This window comes from Pogona vitticeps, chromosome 3 (genome assembly GCF_051106095.1).
Source record: "Pogona vitticeps strain Pit_001003342236 chromosome 3, PviZW2.1, whole genome shotgun sequence".
In the NCBI taxonomy this organism is placed as follows: domain Eukaryota; kingdom Metazoa; phylum Chordata; class Lepidosauria; order Squamata; family Agamidae; genus Pogona; species Pogona vitticeps.
In genome coordinates this window covers 61,039,884-61,055,382 of record NC_135785.1, presented here as the reverse complement: position 1 = coordinate 61,055,382, position 15,499 = coordinate 61,039,884, and the positions used below count along the sequence as shown (strand labels likewise).

Below are 15,499 nucleotides of genomic sequence, written 5' to 3'. Positions count from 1 at the left end.
GTCTGGTTCTTTGAGTGGTCATCCGTGAATGCACATTAATGGGTTTTATCTGTGCCTGCGTAGAGGTTTCCGGAATCTTCTAGAGCTTAATATTGTTCGCTAGGACTGTCCCCCCCAGTAGACGTGGTCCACCCATCCTGACAAGTGCCTCAGTTCCTACAAAGTCTGCCGCTATATAAAAATTTTTTTACATGATGGACAGAGAGGAGAATGTGTGGGAAGTATGAATTCACAGATGACCACTGGAAGAACCAGAGTTATGGTAAGTAACATCTCTTACTTCTTCATGGTCTCTGTGAATGCACACTAATGGGTGATTAACAAGCTTAACTGTCCGGAGGAGGGACATCACGGAAGAACAGCTGACAAAACCACTTGTCCAAACGTTGCGTCTGAACTTTGCCCGTAGATCTAAATGGTAGTGACAGGCAAAGGTGGACGGTGTGGACTACGTGGCAGCTCTGCAGATATCAGGGACAGAAACACCCCTGAGGAAAGCTGTAGAGGTGGCTACTGCCTTAATGAGCCTTAATTCCAACAAGAAGAGGCTTGTTCGCCAATTGATAGGCAAGACGTATAGTCGCCACTATCCATTTATGGATAGTTTGGGAGGAAACAAGAGATCCTCGTGCATTTGGGTGTTGCGTCTGCTCAAGGCATCTGCCAGTTGGTTTTCGCTTATAGAGATCTGGATAGCTATTGGGAATATATGGCGTTCGAGACACCATTTCCAGATTTGCACAGTGAGGTAGAGTAGAGGTAGAGAATGAGCGCCACCCTGTTTGTTGAGACAGAAAAGAGCTGTGGTATTTGAACGGCAATACCGGTGACGAGTGGTTTGAAGGCACAAAGAGCCTTGAAAATGGCTAGCAGTTCTAGGTTTATATGCAGGTGCTTTTCTGAGGGAGACCAGAGAGTGTGAATGTGGAGACCGTTGCAATGAGCTCCCCAATCAGCTGGGCTTGTGTCTGTGGTTATTTGCATGGTGAATTGAAGTTATCTGCATGGTGAGAAAGGTCTGCCTATGAATAGATTGTGTGGTATGTTCCACCATTCTAGCTGGGCTGATAGGTCGGGTGTGACTCTCAGTAATATTGTGGGAGCATCTGATATTGGTTGAAGAGGGAGAAATACCACACCTGCAAAGAGTGCATTTTGAGGCGTGCATGTTGAATCACTCATGTTGTCGATGCCATGAGTCCATGTAGTCATTGGGCATGGTGCACGGAGACCAAAGTGTGGGGATAGAATTGTTGAATCACATTATACATTTTCATAGCCTGTTCTTGGGGAAGAAAGGCTCTCGCTGATCGAGAATCTAGAACTGCCTTGATGTAGTTCACCCGTTGTGAAGGAATGAATATAGATTTGGTTCGGTTGACCTTTAAGCCCAGATTCTCTAGGAGGGAAAGAATAAAATCCATGTCGTGTAGAGCTTGAAGACGGGAGAGGGCTATGAGTAACCAGTCTATGTAAGAGAAGATGGAAATCCCTTTTGTGCGGAGATAGGTTGCCACGGAAGCCATGCACTTTGTGAAAACACGAGGAATGGCAGAAAGGGCTTTGAATTCGTAGATGGTGTTTTCCTATTGAGAATCTGAGAATATTTTTGTGATCGTGACAAATGTGGATGTGAAAATAGGCATTTGTTAGATCTATTATCACGAACCAGTCACCTTACTGAAGGAGTGGTAGCATGCATGGTAGGATTACCATGCGGAAGAAGTGCTGGAAAATGTGATAATTCATATCTTGCAGGTCAAGGATAGGGCGAAAGCCTCCATCCTTCTTGGGTACTGTGAAGTACTTTGAGACAAATAAGTATGAGGGGAATGAAGAGTAGAGAACTGGGCTGGATAAGAGTAAAAATTTTTGCTTTGGTTTCTTGTCAGGTCTACGAAAGGATTAACGTGGGCGCCGGTGCTGATTGTTCTGGCGAGGCTGTAAGGATGAGGCAGACTGTGGTATGTATCTCTGTCAACAACTGGTTTGTATTGTTGGTAGGGATATGGTCGATGCCATTGATAGCGTTGTGATTTGTAGTATGATGTGTATTATAAGATCTTGCGGTTTTTCTCATTTTCTGTAGGTCACCAAGAATTTCATCTGTCTTGGTATCGAAGAGGCTGACCTCATCAAAGGGTAAGTCCTCAATGCGCATGCAGGAATCATCAGAAATATGTGCAGATCGTATAAGCAGGCATGCCTTCTAAGGGTGACGGCAGTGGCCATGTGTCTTGAGGCAGCCTCTACGATATGTCTAGACATAATGTGCTCTTGGCGAGCTAAAGCCATTGCTTCCTGATGAAAAGCCAGGCCTCTTGGTTTATATTCACCCTGTGCTGATTGGAGTGAAGGGAGTGCCTTGTTCCATAAGAACCTGTTGTACGATCCCATGGCTGCAAGGCAGTTTGCCGCATAAAGAGTGAAAGAAGCCAGAGAGTATACCCTGCGTCCAATAATATCAAGTTTTCTGCCTTCTTTATTATTTGGTGTTGCATTAGAGTGATTTCTAGCTCTAATCTAAGTTGCATCTACTATAACTGAATTTGGGGGTGGATGTTTAGAAAGGACGGCTGTATTGTCACCATGAGTTTGATATGAGTTTTTAACCCATCTCTAGATCTGCTGGACTGAGGATGGCTTAGCCCATGTTTGCTTAATCAGTTAAGGAGAAATGGAATAAACCCCATATGAAGTGGGGGGGGGGGTGTCTGATTTTTGTTAATGTCCTCATAGACTTTGTCAGATTCAGACTACACTGGTTGTTGTACCTCTAGGTCCATTGCCTTAGCAACGTGTAGAACCAGTTGTGAGTAACATGCAAAATCCTCCAATGGAAAAGGAGGATTTGTATCAGCAACATCTGAATCTGGACTTGGAAGATTTGGAGGTGACTCGGGGTAGAAGAGAATCTGAGGTGTCAGTATCAGACGATGCAGACAACAAGGTTTGGGATTTATTTATTTATTTATTTATTGTATTTATACCCCGCCTATCTAGTCATTTTGACCACTTTAGGCGGGATGGAGAGGGTTAATCACCCAATGCTGCAGTTTGCACAGGCTTTGACTTGGTTACTTTCCGTTTGGTAAGTGAGGTGCGTGGAGCAGAATGTTGAGCCTTTGAGCGTTGAGAATGATGAAACTTTGTAACCTGGTGCAGTGGTGGCGAAGGGACAGTATAAGTGGTAGTAGCCTGTACCGATGATGTGGCCTCCTGTGGTACCACAGGCGTTGTAGATGGTTTGGAACACTTCATTACAGTGGACCCTTGACTTACAGACGGCTTGACTTACAGACTTTTTGAGTTACAGACTTCTCTGGCCGCAAAATTTAGGTTTGACTTGCAGACTGAGATTTGACTTACAGACCAGAAAAAAACCAAAATGGAACAAAAATGGCCTGTTACAGGATTAATCGGTTTTCAATGCACTGTAGGTCAATGGAGACTTGACTTACAGACTTTTTGACTTGAGAACCGCCTTCCAATACGGATTAAGTTCTCAAGTCAAGACCCCACTGTATTGGTGGTGAGGCAGGTCCTGTGCCAAGACATGTTTCCTTTTGTGAGACGATTTATGGTGCTTCAGTACCCGTGGAGGGACCGTGGAGTAATCAGAAGTGGAATGCTGATACTGAGGAAGGTACTGAAAGGATTCAGAATGGAATCTGAGTAATAATAAGAGCATTGAGGTTGTTTAGGTTCAACTTCCATATCAGGATGCCCATAGCGGTATCGGCGGTGTCGGTATCGTGATGGTGGCATCTGAGTGGCTCATATAGAGTAACCCTCTTAGGACGACGGTATCATGTAAGAGAATCATGTGATGCAAGAAGTCCTGTCGATCCCTTGGGTTAGGGGCATCGACATCAGAGTGACCAGTCTCCAATGTATGATGTGCCTTCCTGGACCGCTTGAGCGGTGGTAGCAGATCAGGCAAAGTAGAGAAACATTCCCACAAGTAAGAACAGAGATGCTGCTGTCTCAATTTAAGGGCCTGCCTAGTAAACTTCTTGCAAATAGGGGAAGAAGCTGGCTGGTGGGCCTCGCCGAGGCAGAAGAGACAAGAGTTGTGGTCGTCAGTCAGAAGAATTTTACTGGAGCATGAAGTGCACCATGTGAATGGCCCAGAAGAGGCCAAACCATCAAAAATGAGTAAGAATGAAAAGGGGGAGGGGGGCAGTGGAGAGGAGAAAAAAGCACAAAGTCTCTCACAAATCCCTTTTGAAGGCAATAGCGAATGGAGCTCGTCAGAGAGAAGAAAGTTCAGTGGCAGCAAAAAGGAATTGAGGCACTTGCCAGGATGGGCAGACCACATGTACTGGGGGGGGGGGGCAGTCCTAGCGAAAAATGTTAAGCTCTACAAGGTTCTGGAAACCTCTGGGCAGGCACAGATAAAACCCATTAGTGTGCATTCACAGAGATTATGAAGAAGAACAGGGTTTTTTAAAATATGGGATGCTGTTTCAGCTTGTAGTTACATTTCCTAAGGCAAACAATCAAGAAAAGACAAGGTAATGACAATGAAACGAATTCTAACTCCAAAATCTTAACTCACAAAATTGCATTACTCCAAAAGTCTTCTCACAAGGGAACCTCTGGAAAAGACTCACTAAACTGACAAAACAGATTGCTTCTTTTTCTCAAATGTTATAAGCAAGATAACTACTGCCACATTTTAAGTTTCTTGAATGCATGTGTATTGTCTTGAATACATAGGCTGACCACAACGTACAAATGTGAGCTCCCATTTCCCCAAGTGTGTGTGTATGTACAAGCATGTGGGCATGCATGTCCTTCTGTATCTTTATGTGTCTACATATGTACCCTTCTAAATTTGCCCCAAGGAGAACACTGAGCAGAATAAAATTAGACAACAGCAGATAAAAGAACAGTGTATTTGGAATATGTTTCCACTATTTTAGTGGCAGTTCTAAAAATACGATAGCATTATAGGTGAGAACAGACATATCTTACCAATTTCCTCAGGAAGTTGTGTAAGAAAATTTTCCCCTAGTCCAAGATGCGTCAGATTGATAAGGTGGCCAATTCCTCTAGGGAGTGTGCTCAACTGATTATTTGTTAGGATCAATCTCTGATGGAAAAATACATACACACATGTGTCACATTAATATTAACTCCTGTCATGAAAAACAACTAGAACAAAGGTAACTTCATCCCTTCATTAGAATCAGAACTTTGCTCTTTTCATCTCCCAATAATAGTTTATAGCTCACAACTTGGGCTTCTTACCACAAAATTATTTAAAACCTGTAAGAACCACAGATGCTGTACAGTCAATAACGTATCTTCCCATAACAGTTCCACAAAGATTATTTCATTTTTTTTTCATGCACACATATCCAGTACCCTTCTAAAATAATCAGATTACATGGAACAGGAATGTAACAGCATCTAGTTCCTAATTTAATACAGTCTCACCTAATACAAGATATTTAGTTTTCATAACACAGCATACAGATCAATCTGGAAACAATCTCTACAAATAAATATTTCACCTGTAGATCTCTAAGATATGCTATTTCATTCGGCAATGATTCTAACTTGTTTTCCTCCAGATCCAGTTCTCTTAGTTTCCTCAAATTACCAATACCATGTGGAAGGCTCCTTAGAAGGTTGTTTGACAAGATAAGAACCTAAAAGAAATGACATGCAGAACTTCTTGTGAAGTACCAACCATCCATTATCAAATCATACAATTAAATAGTTATGCACTGATGAAGAAAGCAAGAAATTGCTATTGTTCATTATCAAACCTTAATATTTTAGCAAATTAGAATCACAGTATCAATGGGGGTGGGAATCTTCTTTACTAACCAAGAGTAGGAAAAACAGTTGGGAAAAGGTTTTGATTGTGTACAGTTATTTTTCAGGTAGTTATAAAATATATTTGAGAAATATTATACTTTAACATTCCTGCCAGTAGAAATTTATGGAGGGCAGTTCAGGAGGGTTTGCAAAAATATATGAACAATTTAATTTTAAGTTTAATATGTGGACAGAGACAAGATTAAATAGTTTGAGTAAGAATTTAAGTTAAATAAACATTACTGAGAATAAAAAGTTGCAATTGTCAGAGCTAGCATATTTTCCCTTTCTCACATGAGGCTACTCTGGAAGGGCTTTGGGTCCTGTGCATCCAGACACCCTGGAGTAATCTCTGGCAAGGAGCCCTGAACACACACACCTTGAATGTCCTCCCAGGAACTATATAAAAGCACAACCACACCCTTATTCTTAACCCCAAGATCTCAAAATTAATTGCATCCCTACAATAAAAGAGCAGACAAGTCAATACCCATAAACTGTAGTAACCTACTAATGATATCTCATTAAGGGTTCCTTCATTTTCTCCATAATATAGGCAAAAGACTGCAAGGAAGGACAGAGTCACAGTGATCACATTCATTATAAAAAGGTAAAGGTAAAGGTTCCCCTTGACATTTAGTCCAGTCATATATGTACACATTCTCTAAATTGGCAGCACAACCTTTTTGTACTCTGGAACCGCTTCCCCTGTTCTGTCACTGTTTAATGAAGCAAATATATTCAAAAGAATCAGGATTTTAAAAATTCATGAAATTTAAAGGATTGCAAAAGGGAAAAAAATATAGTTCAATCACGACCTGGGGTTCAAATCCCAGGTAGCCAGCTCAAGGTTGACTCAGCCTTCCATTCTTCCGAGGTCGGTAAAATGAGTACCCAGCTTGCTGGGGGGGCAATGTGTAGCCTGTATAATTAAAATTGTAAACCGCCCGGAGAGTGCTTGTAGCGTTATGGGGCGGTATGCAAGTCCAATCAATCAATCAATCAATCAATCAATCAATCAATCAATCAATCAATCAATCAATCAATCAATCAATCAATCAATCAATCAATCAGTGCCATGAACTATTTACAAATACAAATGTAAATAATGAACTACAGTGGACCCTCGACTTACAGACTTTTTGAGTTACAGACATCTCTGGCTGCAAAATTTAGGTTCGACTTACAGCCGGAGAATCGACCTACAGACCAGGAAAAAAATCAAAATGGAACAAAAACGGCCGGTTATGGGATTAATCGGTTTTCAATGCATTGTAGGTCAATGGAGACTCGACCTACAGACTTTTCAACCTGCAGCCACCGTTCCAATACAAATTAATTCTGTAAGTAGAGGGTCCACTGTATTTACAAATACAGGATTGGGTCAGCAACTGGAGACTCTGAGATGGTCTGATATATGCACTTTCCCTGTCCTAAAGTATCTATTATACAGTATAAACCTAAGAGATAAAATGGCCACAACAAAAATCCTTTAGGCACAAATAGAAGTGCAATACAAAAGTCTATCTAACATTCAGTCCAAAAGCGACTTCCTATTTCAATATACACTTGACATGTCTATTAATCCTCTGAAACATTGTGTTAAGAGTTAGAAGACTTTCTATGATCTGCTAAAGACCTGCTTAACTGGTCTTTCTAATGTATTTTGCCTACCTCAAGGGAAACAAGTCCAGACACATCTTCAGGAATCTTGTTGAGCTGATTTGTAGCTAAGTTGAGTTCTACCATGCTAGTCCATGTCCCAAAGTCCAGGGGAAGTGATGTCAGCTGATTGTCCTGTAGTTCAAAATAAAGACGACTTAGGAAGGCAGTTGAAAAAGCAATGGAAGTTTGAAGATGTTTAAATACATGCACTGCACCATTTGGAATCCCAAGTGAATGTTTATGTTATGGCCTAACAATCTGTTTGTTTAAAATTTTTAAATCTATTGGTACCTTTTAATTTTTGTATAATTATTCATTAATATTTCGAATGTCACTTTGGATCAATATTTTAAATACCACCTTTTGAAGGAGGTTGGGCACATGAAAGTCGACTGATCTTTTTAATATTTTTTAATTTTAAATTTTATTATCTTATTTTTACTGTTTATGCAAGTATTAATTAACAAAGTGGGGGGAATCCAGACGTAATCATTTTCACAGAAGAAGATCTATTATGGCGCACCCAATCCAAAGACCATTTTTACCATGTGTCCTTACAAAACAAATGCAGTCTTAAAGATAGGTGGTCATTTACAGAAAAAGTTCGCAAAATGGTTGTTCTGGGTTTTTCGGGCTCTTTGGACGGGTTCTGAAGGTTGTTCTTCCTAATGTTTTGCCAGTCTCTGCAGCCGGCATCTTCAGAGGACAGGAGTCAGAACTCTGTCTGTGCTCTGGTGCAGTTTGTTTGGATAGTTGAGTATTTATAGGTGAGGGATTAGCTTTTGTCCTTTTCAGGAGATGAGTGATTTTGGTGATCAGCGTGCTTTTTGTTGTGGGTGCATTGTTGTGATAAGAGGGAGAGATTATTTGTCACTGATGGGTGTCTTTAGCTGGACTTTGTGTGCATTGATCACCAGTCCTTGTAGCTGGGTAGAGTTCATTGACCTTTCGCAGGCTGTATTTTTCAGTGCTGGGAGCCAGGCTTTGTTGAGTTTTAAACTTTCTTCTTTTTTGTTGAAGCTCTGTTGGTGTTTGTGGATTTCAATGGCTTCCATGTGCAGTCTAACATAATGATTGCTGGTGTTGTCCAGTACTTCAGTATTTTGGAATAGAATTTCACATCCAACTTGTTTTAGGACATGTTCAGCTACTGCAGATTTTTCTGGTTGTTTTAGTCTGCAGTTTCTCCTGTTCTTTGATTCTGGTGTGGATGCTTTGTTTTGTGGTTCCAATATATACCTGGCCACAACTGCAAGGTATCTGGTATACTCCTGCAGTGGTGGGGGGTCCCTTTTGTCCTTTGCTGACCCTAACATTTGTTGTATTTTTGTGGTGGGCTTGAATACTGTTTGTAGGTTGTGTTTTTTCAAAAGATTCCCCATGCAATCCATGAACCCTTTGATGTATGGCAGAAATACTTTATTTGTGGGTGGCTGTTTTTCCTCTTCAGTTTGGTGTTGTTTTCTTGGCTTGATGGCTCTTGTTGATTTCATTTTTGGAGTAGCCATTTGCATGTAGGGCCCAATTCAGATGGTTGAGTTTGGTGCTGAGAAACTGAGCTTCACAGTTCTGATTTGCACGCTCCACCAGTGTTTTGATTATGATGCTTTTTTTGCTGTAGGTGGTGTTTGGAGTTTTTGTGTAGGTACCGGTCTGTGTGGGTGGGTTTTCTGTAGACCTTGTGTCCCAGTAGGAGGTCTGTTTTGTGTATGACCATGACATCTAAGAAAGGGAGTTGGTCCTCTATTTCTTTTTCCATGGTGAATTGTATATTTGGGTGGACACTGTTGAGATGGTTTAGAAATTCTTCCCAGTTTTTCTTCACCGTGGTTTCAAACTGCGAAGGTGTCTATCCAAACAAACTGAACCAGAGCACAGACACAGTTCTGACTCCTGTCCTCTGAAGATGCCGGCCGCAGAGACTGACAAAACGTTAGGAAGAACAACCTTCAGAACATGGCCAAAGAGCCCGAAAAACCCACAACAAACATCAGATCCCAGCCATGAAAGCCTTCGAGAATACCGTTCACAAAATATTTAATATGTAGCCTGTTGGTTACTATATAACTTGTATATATGCATGGCATAAAATAATCTCCATGCAAGATCTATTTGGGATGCACCAAGTCATGCTTAGATGGCTGTATACAAACTAGTCTTTTGCTAGAGGTCAGGTCATGTGGACTTCAGGGAATGCAAACCACTTTCCTCTCAACTGCATTCCCTTTGAGGGATAAATAGATTTTGAAAGCACTTAAAATATAAACAGTAGTTGCTGGCAAGGCCTCATTTCTCTCCATCAACATTAGCAATATTCGCATATTCCTACTAGAGAGTTCCCTTGATATCATGGCTGACACCAGAGACAATATCATGGCTGACACCAGATTCTCCCCACCTATGTTTGCTCCTGGGAAGAGGTCAGTAAAGGTTGTTTGGCTTACAGTTGCCTGCTCTCTTGAATGCAGGCAGCTAAGTGTTTTTGGAAAAGGCACACATAATCCTCCTCCTGCACTAGAGTGAATTTTTCAATTTCAAAAAGGACAAACACATTACACTGCAACAGTTTTCTCCTTAAATTAAAAATTAGTTGACCAAGGACACCATAAATTCTTTCTTTTAACAAGTAGGCAGGGACTAGTACTCATGTTAACTGAAAGTGTTACTTATCTGTCAAAATAACTAGAGTTGCCCTCTACAATTGACAGCTCATCAACTTTGTAATAGCAACATTCAACAAAGCTGGCAAAATGTAGCTAGCGTCTCTGATTTAACCCAGGCACCAAATGAAAAGAATTGTCTGCCACATGGTTGAGCTAGGCTGCAAACAAAACATAAAATACTGTTTTGGGCAATGGGCTAGTTTTTAACCAAAAGAGGTTTCCTGCAGTGCATGAGATCTAAATGTTGCACCTTTATAGAGAAGACAAGGAAAATGTTTACAACACCTTTGTTTATATTTCAAAGGCAAAAGCAACATTTTGTAGTATACAAGGATCTGCATTGCTCAACAGCCTTTATTGCCTAAACTGAAGCAGAATGAAGCCCTTCTATTTTTCAGTCTGCCAACATCTGAAACAACTTTTGAATTAAAAGGAATTTCATGATATTAAGAGGCCTCTTCTCTGTTTAATTCTTTAGGGGAGGCAGTGCATTTGTTTTTCATAAGGCTTATATTACTTGTGCAAAATTGGGCTATTCTGTTCTTTGAAAGAACCTGTGGTTGGAATGAAAAAGGGGAAAGTCCCTGTCTGATACCATCCATTTTTTCTGTAAGACATGCGGGACAAATCTAAGACACATACAAAAAAAGTCTGCTGTAAGAACTTAGCATAGTGTAGAGAACAGAGTGTTGGACTGGGACCCAGGAGACCAGGGTTCAAATCCCTTTTCAACCATAAATACTCACTGGAGAGTGGGATTGGTAATATTATCTCTTAAATAGCTCGCATACATACCTTGGGAACTCTACCAGGGTTGTTGTAAGTTGGAATCAACTTGATGGCACATAACACACACTCCAACTTACAACATCAGATTATTTATGTCTACAGCAAAGGGGATATGAAACTGCTGTATCACTCATTGAAAGCAATGTTTTTAAGCTTTCTTATCGACACTAGAAAACTTTACCATATTGTCAGATATGAACAATGGCACCATCTTTTTATGTGACTGCACCTTCATAGAACATTACAAGCTCACAAACAAAATCAATTTGTGACAGTTAACAATACATCACCTTCATGTTCAGCTTACTCAACACTTTTGCTCTTGAAAAAATTCCAAAAGGGATCTTATTGATACGGTTATGCTCCATATTGAGAGCGTAGATCGTCGAGAACTGTGATGGGCCACCCACTGGATATGACTGGAAACAGTTCCGTGCCAGAGTTAAACTGGTCAGATTCACAAGACTGGATAAGAGACCCTGAAGAATAGAAAACAAAACATGTTGTTACAGATTCATAAAACTCGGAACTCCAAATACTGAACAGCTACCCTTTTTCCTCTTTAACAGTACTTCCAAAAACTATGAAAAACTTGGGGAAAGGGTGAAAATAAATACAATGGCTGGGTAGCTAATTTACAATGCTGAGCACAGTTTTACAAACTTTAAATTGTGCAGCATCTGTGAAATTTTAGTTCATTTTTAAAAAACATCACATTAACTTCACACCTCTTCATTATGCATTATCAGCCTGCCCTCAAACTCTACAGAGTTTGGTTGGATGAATGCCAGTTGTGGGTCTGCCACTGCCGCAGTTCCCACCCCCCACCCCCCAGTTTGGGCACACGAGCCTAAAAAGGTTTGCCACCACTGGTCTAGAAGGCTGAACCAGTAAGGACTTCAGCAAATAAAATAACGTCTTTGTCTAGGAGGAGCCCTATTGCATCAATGTAAAACATCTGAATTGGTTGCTTATTTACTTCTGAGTCCACTGAGCTGATATTTATCTTCAAATGTATAAGCAGCTGGAACTTGTATATTTGAGGAAGAGACTCCACCCATATCAACATGTCTATGCACTAATTTCTTTCCAGCCAGCTGTTCTCTGTATTCTCTCTATCAGGGAACATTTATTCTCTTTAAAAATTTTACCACCATAGAATACTATCCTGCAAATAGTAGTCCTGGTGTCATTACTATATTCTTTCTGATGCCAGGCTAAAATATCATTTTTTCCCCAGCAATTTTAAATTCAGTATTGAATATAAACCTGATGTAAGCCGCCCCGAGTAGATGTTGTCTAGAGGGGCGGGGTAAAAATCGAATAAATAAATAAATAAATAAATAAACCTTTCTTCAAGCTGAGTGAAAAAGTTTATATGCCTCTTTAAAATTATTATTATATTGATGCTGGGTTTTATTTTGAAAGTCCTGAATGATTCCAGTTTATATATACTACCCTAAAAAAATTTTTGGGAGGGGGATGAAGGTTGCTTTGTATCATTTTAAAATAAATAAATGTGCACAGTAGAAACATGCATGTTGAGTTTTCTCCAAAAGTGAAGAGGAAGCATATGTTTGAATTGTACATGCGCTGCTTTAACTGCTGGTTCACATGCATTTAAAAAGACAACACTATTATTTAAAAACAACAATGCCCCACTTATTACAATGGTAAATTATTTTTCCAAAGCAGTAGCTGAAAACAAACTTTTATCAACTAGTAGAAGTTCTGCACAGTAACATAATGTCTAAAATATGCATCAAATTATAGTATAGTAACTAACTCAATAACTAGGAGAGAAGAAATGTAATAAATGGTAGAAATGGTATTTCAGAGTACATATTACTTCCCATTTATCATTTATGTTCTCATATTGTAAGAGTTACTTTCATTGTTTAATTTTCAGTAAAAAAACAACATCTTCATAGCATTTACACTATGATCTCATTTGAACAGCCCCGTAAGTTCTCTGTTCAATAACTATGGCTGTGGCCACTGAAATTTAAACCTGGTGTACTTGAAAGTATGCCTTAAACATTTAGTCAAGTGGCAATTAGATTGATTAAACTCCTTTTTATCCCTTAGACTATCCATGTCATCACCATTAAGTGGGCAAGATATAAGCAACTAAGCCAATATCCTCTTCCACAACTGTTTGTGAAGGGGTGCTGGGAATGGTAGAGGAGGTGAAACGGGGGGTTGTAGAAGAGGTGAAATGGGTCAAAATTATATCCTTGCCCTGCACTCGGCAGAACATCTTCAGTGTCACTCTGCTTGGGAAATAATTGTTATTGGTAAGGGAAAACACTGGATTCCAACTAACAGAATAAACCTTAAGTTAAGAAAGTTCCCAAAGTACAGTGGTGCCCCGTATAGCGATGTTAATCCATTCCAGGATTAACGTCGCTATACGGAAACATCGTAAAGCGAAATAAAAAAGCCCATTGAAAGGCATTAAAACCCGGTTAATGCGTTCCAATGGACTAAAAACTGGCAGGGACAGGGTGGGTGGGGGATCCCGAAGGCTTCCAGGCAAAAGCCTAGAAGCCTTCGGGACCCCTCCACCCTGTCCCCGCCGCCCCGCGCTGCCTTCCCTAGCCGAGATCGGACTCCCAGGAGCCCGATCCAGGCTGGGGAAAGCAGCGGGGGTGGCTGCCAGCGAAGGGGACAGGGTGAGTGGGGAGACCCCTCCACCCTGTCCCCGCCGCCCCGCGCTGCCTTCCCTAGCCGAGATCGGACTCCCAGGAGCCCGATCCAGGCTGGGGAAAGCGGCAGGAGGTGGCTGCCAGCAAAGGGAACAGGGTGGGTGGGGGGACCCCTCCACCCTTTCCCCGCCGCCCCGCGCTGCCTTCCCTAGCCGAGATCGGACTCCCAGGAGCCCGATCCAGGCTGGGGAAAGCGGCGGGAGGTGGCTGCCAGCGAAGGGGACAGGGTGGGTGGGGGGACCCCTCCACCCCGCGCTGCTGAGCCCAGGATGCCTGACAGGCATCGGGTCTGCCCACCTTCCCCCCGTGGCTTGGATCCGACTTGGATCCGACCCGTGGGGGCTACCCCGGGCATGGTTGGACTCTTGGGAGTCCAGCCATGGCAGGGCTAGCCCCCGCAGGTCCGATCCAAGCCGCGGGGGGAGGGTGGGAGAGCGGGGGGATCCGGATGTCTTTCAGGCATCCCGGGCTCGGATCCCACCCGCCGCCGGTTACCCAAGGCTGGGTAACTGGCGGCGGGTGGGATCCGAACCCAGGATGCCTGACAGGTATCCGATCTCCCCACCTTCCCCCCGCGGCTTGGATCGGAGCCACGGGGGCTAGCCCTGCCATGGCTGGACTCTTGGGAGTCCAGCCATGGCAGGGCTAGCCCCCGCGGGTCCGATCCAAGCCGCGGGGGAGGGTGGGAGAGCGGGGGGATCCAGATGCCTTTCAGGCATCCCGGGCTCGGATCCCACCCGCCGCCGGTTACCCAAGGCTGGGTAACCGGCGGCAGGTGGGATCCGAGCCCAGGATGCCTGACAGGCATCGGATCCCCCAACCCTCCCCCCGCGGTGGCCTCAGAAGGACCCTTCGGAAGGGTCCTTCGAAGGCCACCGCAGGCATTTTCCCCCAGCTGAGTGGCGGGAGCGCTCCTTTGGAGGCTCCCGCCGCTCAGCTGGGGGGAAATGGTGCCTATGGGGAAAACATCGCAAAGCAATTTTTCCCCATAAGCACCTTCGTTATACGATTGCAAAAGTGATGGCATTTTTGCCATCGCTATGCGAATTCGTCGTTAAACGGGGCACTCGTTATACGAGGCACCACTTTACTATTTTTTGTTCCCAGGTTTCCCTGAACCCACTATCAGGTGAATTTGGGAGTCTGCTGTAAGACTGGGTTTAATTTAGTTTGGGACCAAGACATTATGAATTCAGGAAAGTCATAAGTCCTCCACTGAGGGTGATTACACATGCTCCTCATTTAATTGTATCTGCAATTTTTTAATGTTTACAGTTCTGACTAATATTTCCAAATAATCATAAAAATCATATAGATTGTGTTATTCATCATTTTAGCTGTTACCCGTGTGGAAAGATGCTGTTAAGCCTTTAAAGGCATGGCTGACAGGGTGTGATAATATACAGTTGTGTTCAAAATTATTCAACCCCCAATGCTGTAAAGGGGTTTAGGGACTATAGTGTACATTTGGAATTGTATTCAGAATGAAATCCTACAAGGACGTTTTAAAGAACCAAATGCAACTAAAATAACATCAATTGTTTATGTAATACAGTAGTAAATGTTTCTTTTGTGGTTTCTTCATTGCCACAATTATTCAACCCCTTAAAGACTACCACTCTGAAGAAGAGAGGTTCATTCAGGTGTTTTCGATCAGGTATTGAAAACACCTGTAGATGTCAACGAGCACCAATCAAGCATAATAAGCACCAATTAGGCAGCTTTAAAAGGACTGTGATACTCAGCTCCTTCTAGACATTTACTGGTGTGGTTACAAACATGGTGAAGTCAAGAGAATGGTCCAGGAAGACAAGAGAAGAGGTGATTTGTCTTCACAGGAAG

The 15,499-nt window shown here is 42.2% G+C and overlaps 2 protein-coding genes across 6 annotated transcripts in view; one reads left to right on the top strand and one right to left on the bottom strand.

Moving 5' to 3' along the window:
- BBIP1 (BBSome interacting protein 1) overlaps positions 1-15,499 on the top strand; it is a 394,683-nt gene that overhangs the window by 275,517 nt on the left and 103,667 nt on the right. The gene's annotated exons all lie outside the window — the stretch shown is intronic.
- The window catches only part of SHOC2 (SHOC2 leucine rich repeat scaffold protein), a 94,730-nt gene that overhangs the window by 6,862 nt on the left and 72,369 nt on the right, over positions 1-15,499 (bottom strand). For all 5 annotated transcript variants that reach the window (XM_020779843.3, XM_072995552.2, XM_072995553.2 and 2 more), the window contains 4 exons: positions 11,240-11,428; positions 7,507-7,629; positions 5,523-5,660; positions 4,981-5,098 (listed from right to left, as the gene is read on the bottom strand). In XM_020779843.3, coding sequence (XP_020635502.1) covers positions 4,981-5,098; positions 5,523-5,660; positions 7,507-7,629; positions 11,240-11,428 — 568 coding nt within the window. The remainder of the gene's footprint in view (positions 1-4,980; positions 5,099-5,522; positions 5,661-7,506; positions 7,630-11,239; positions 11,429-15,499) is intronic.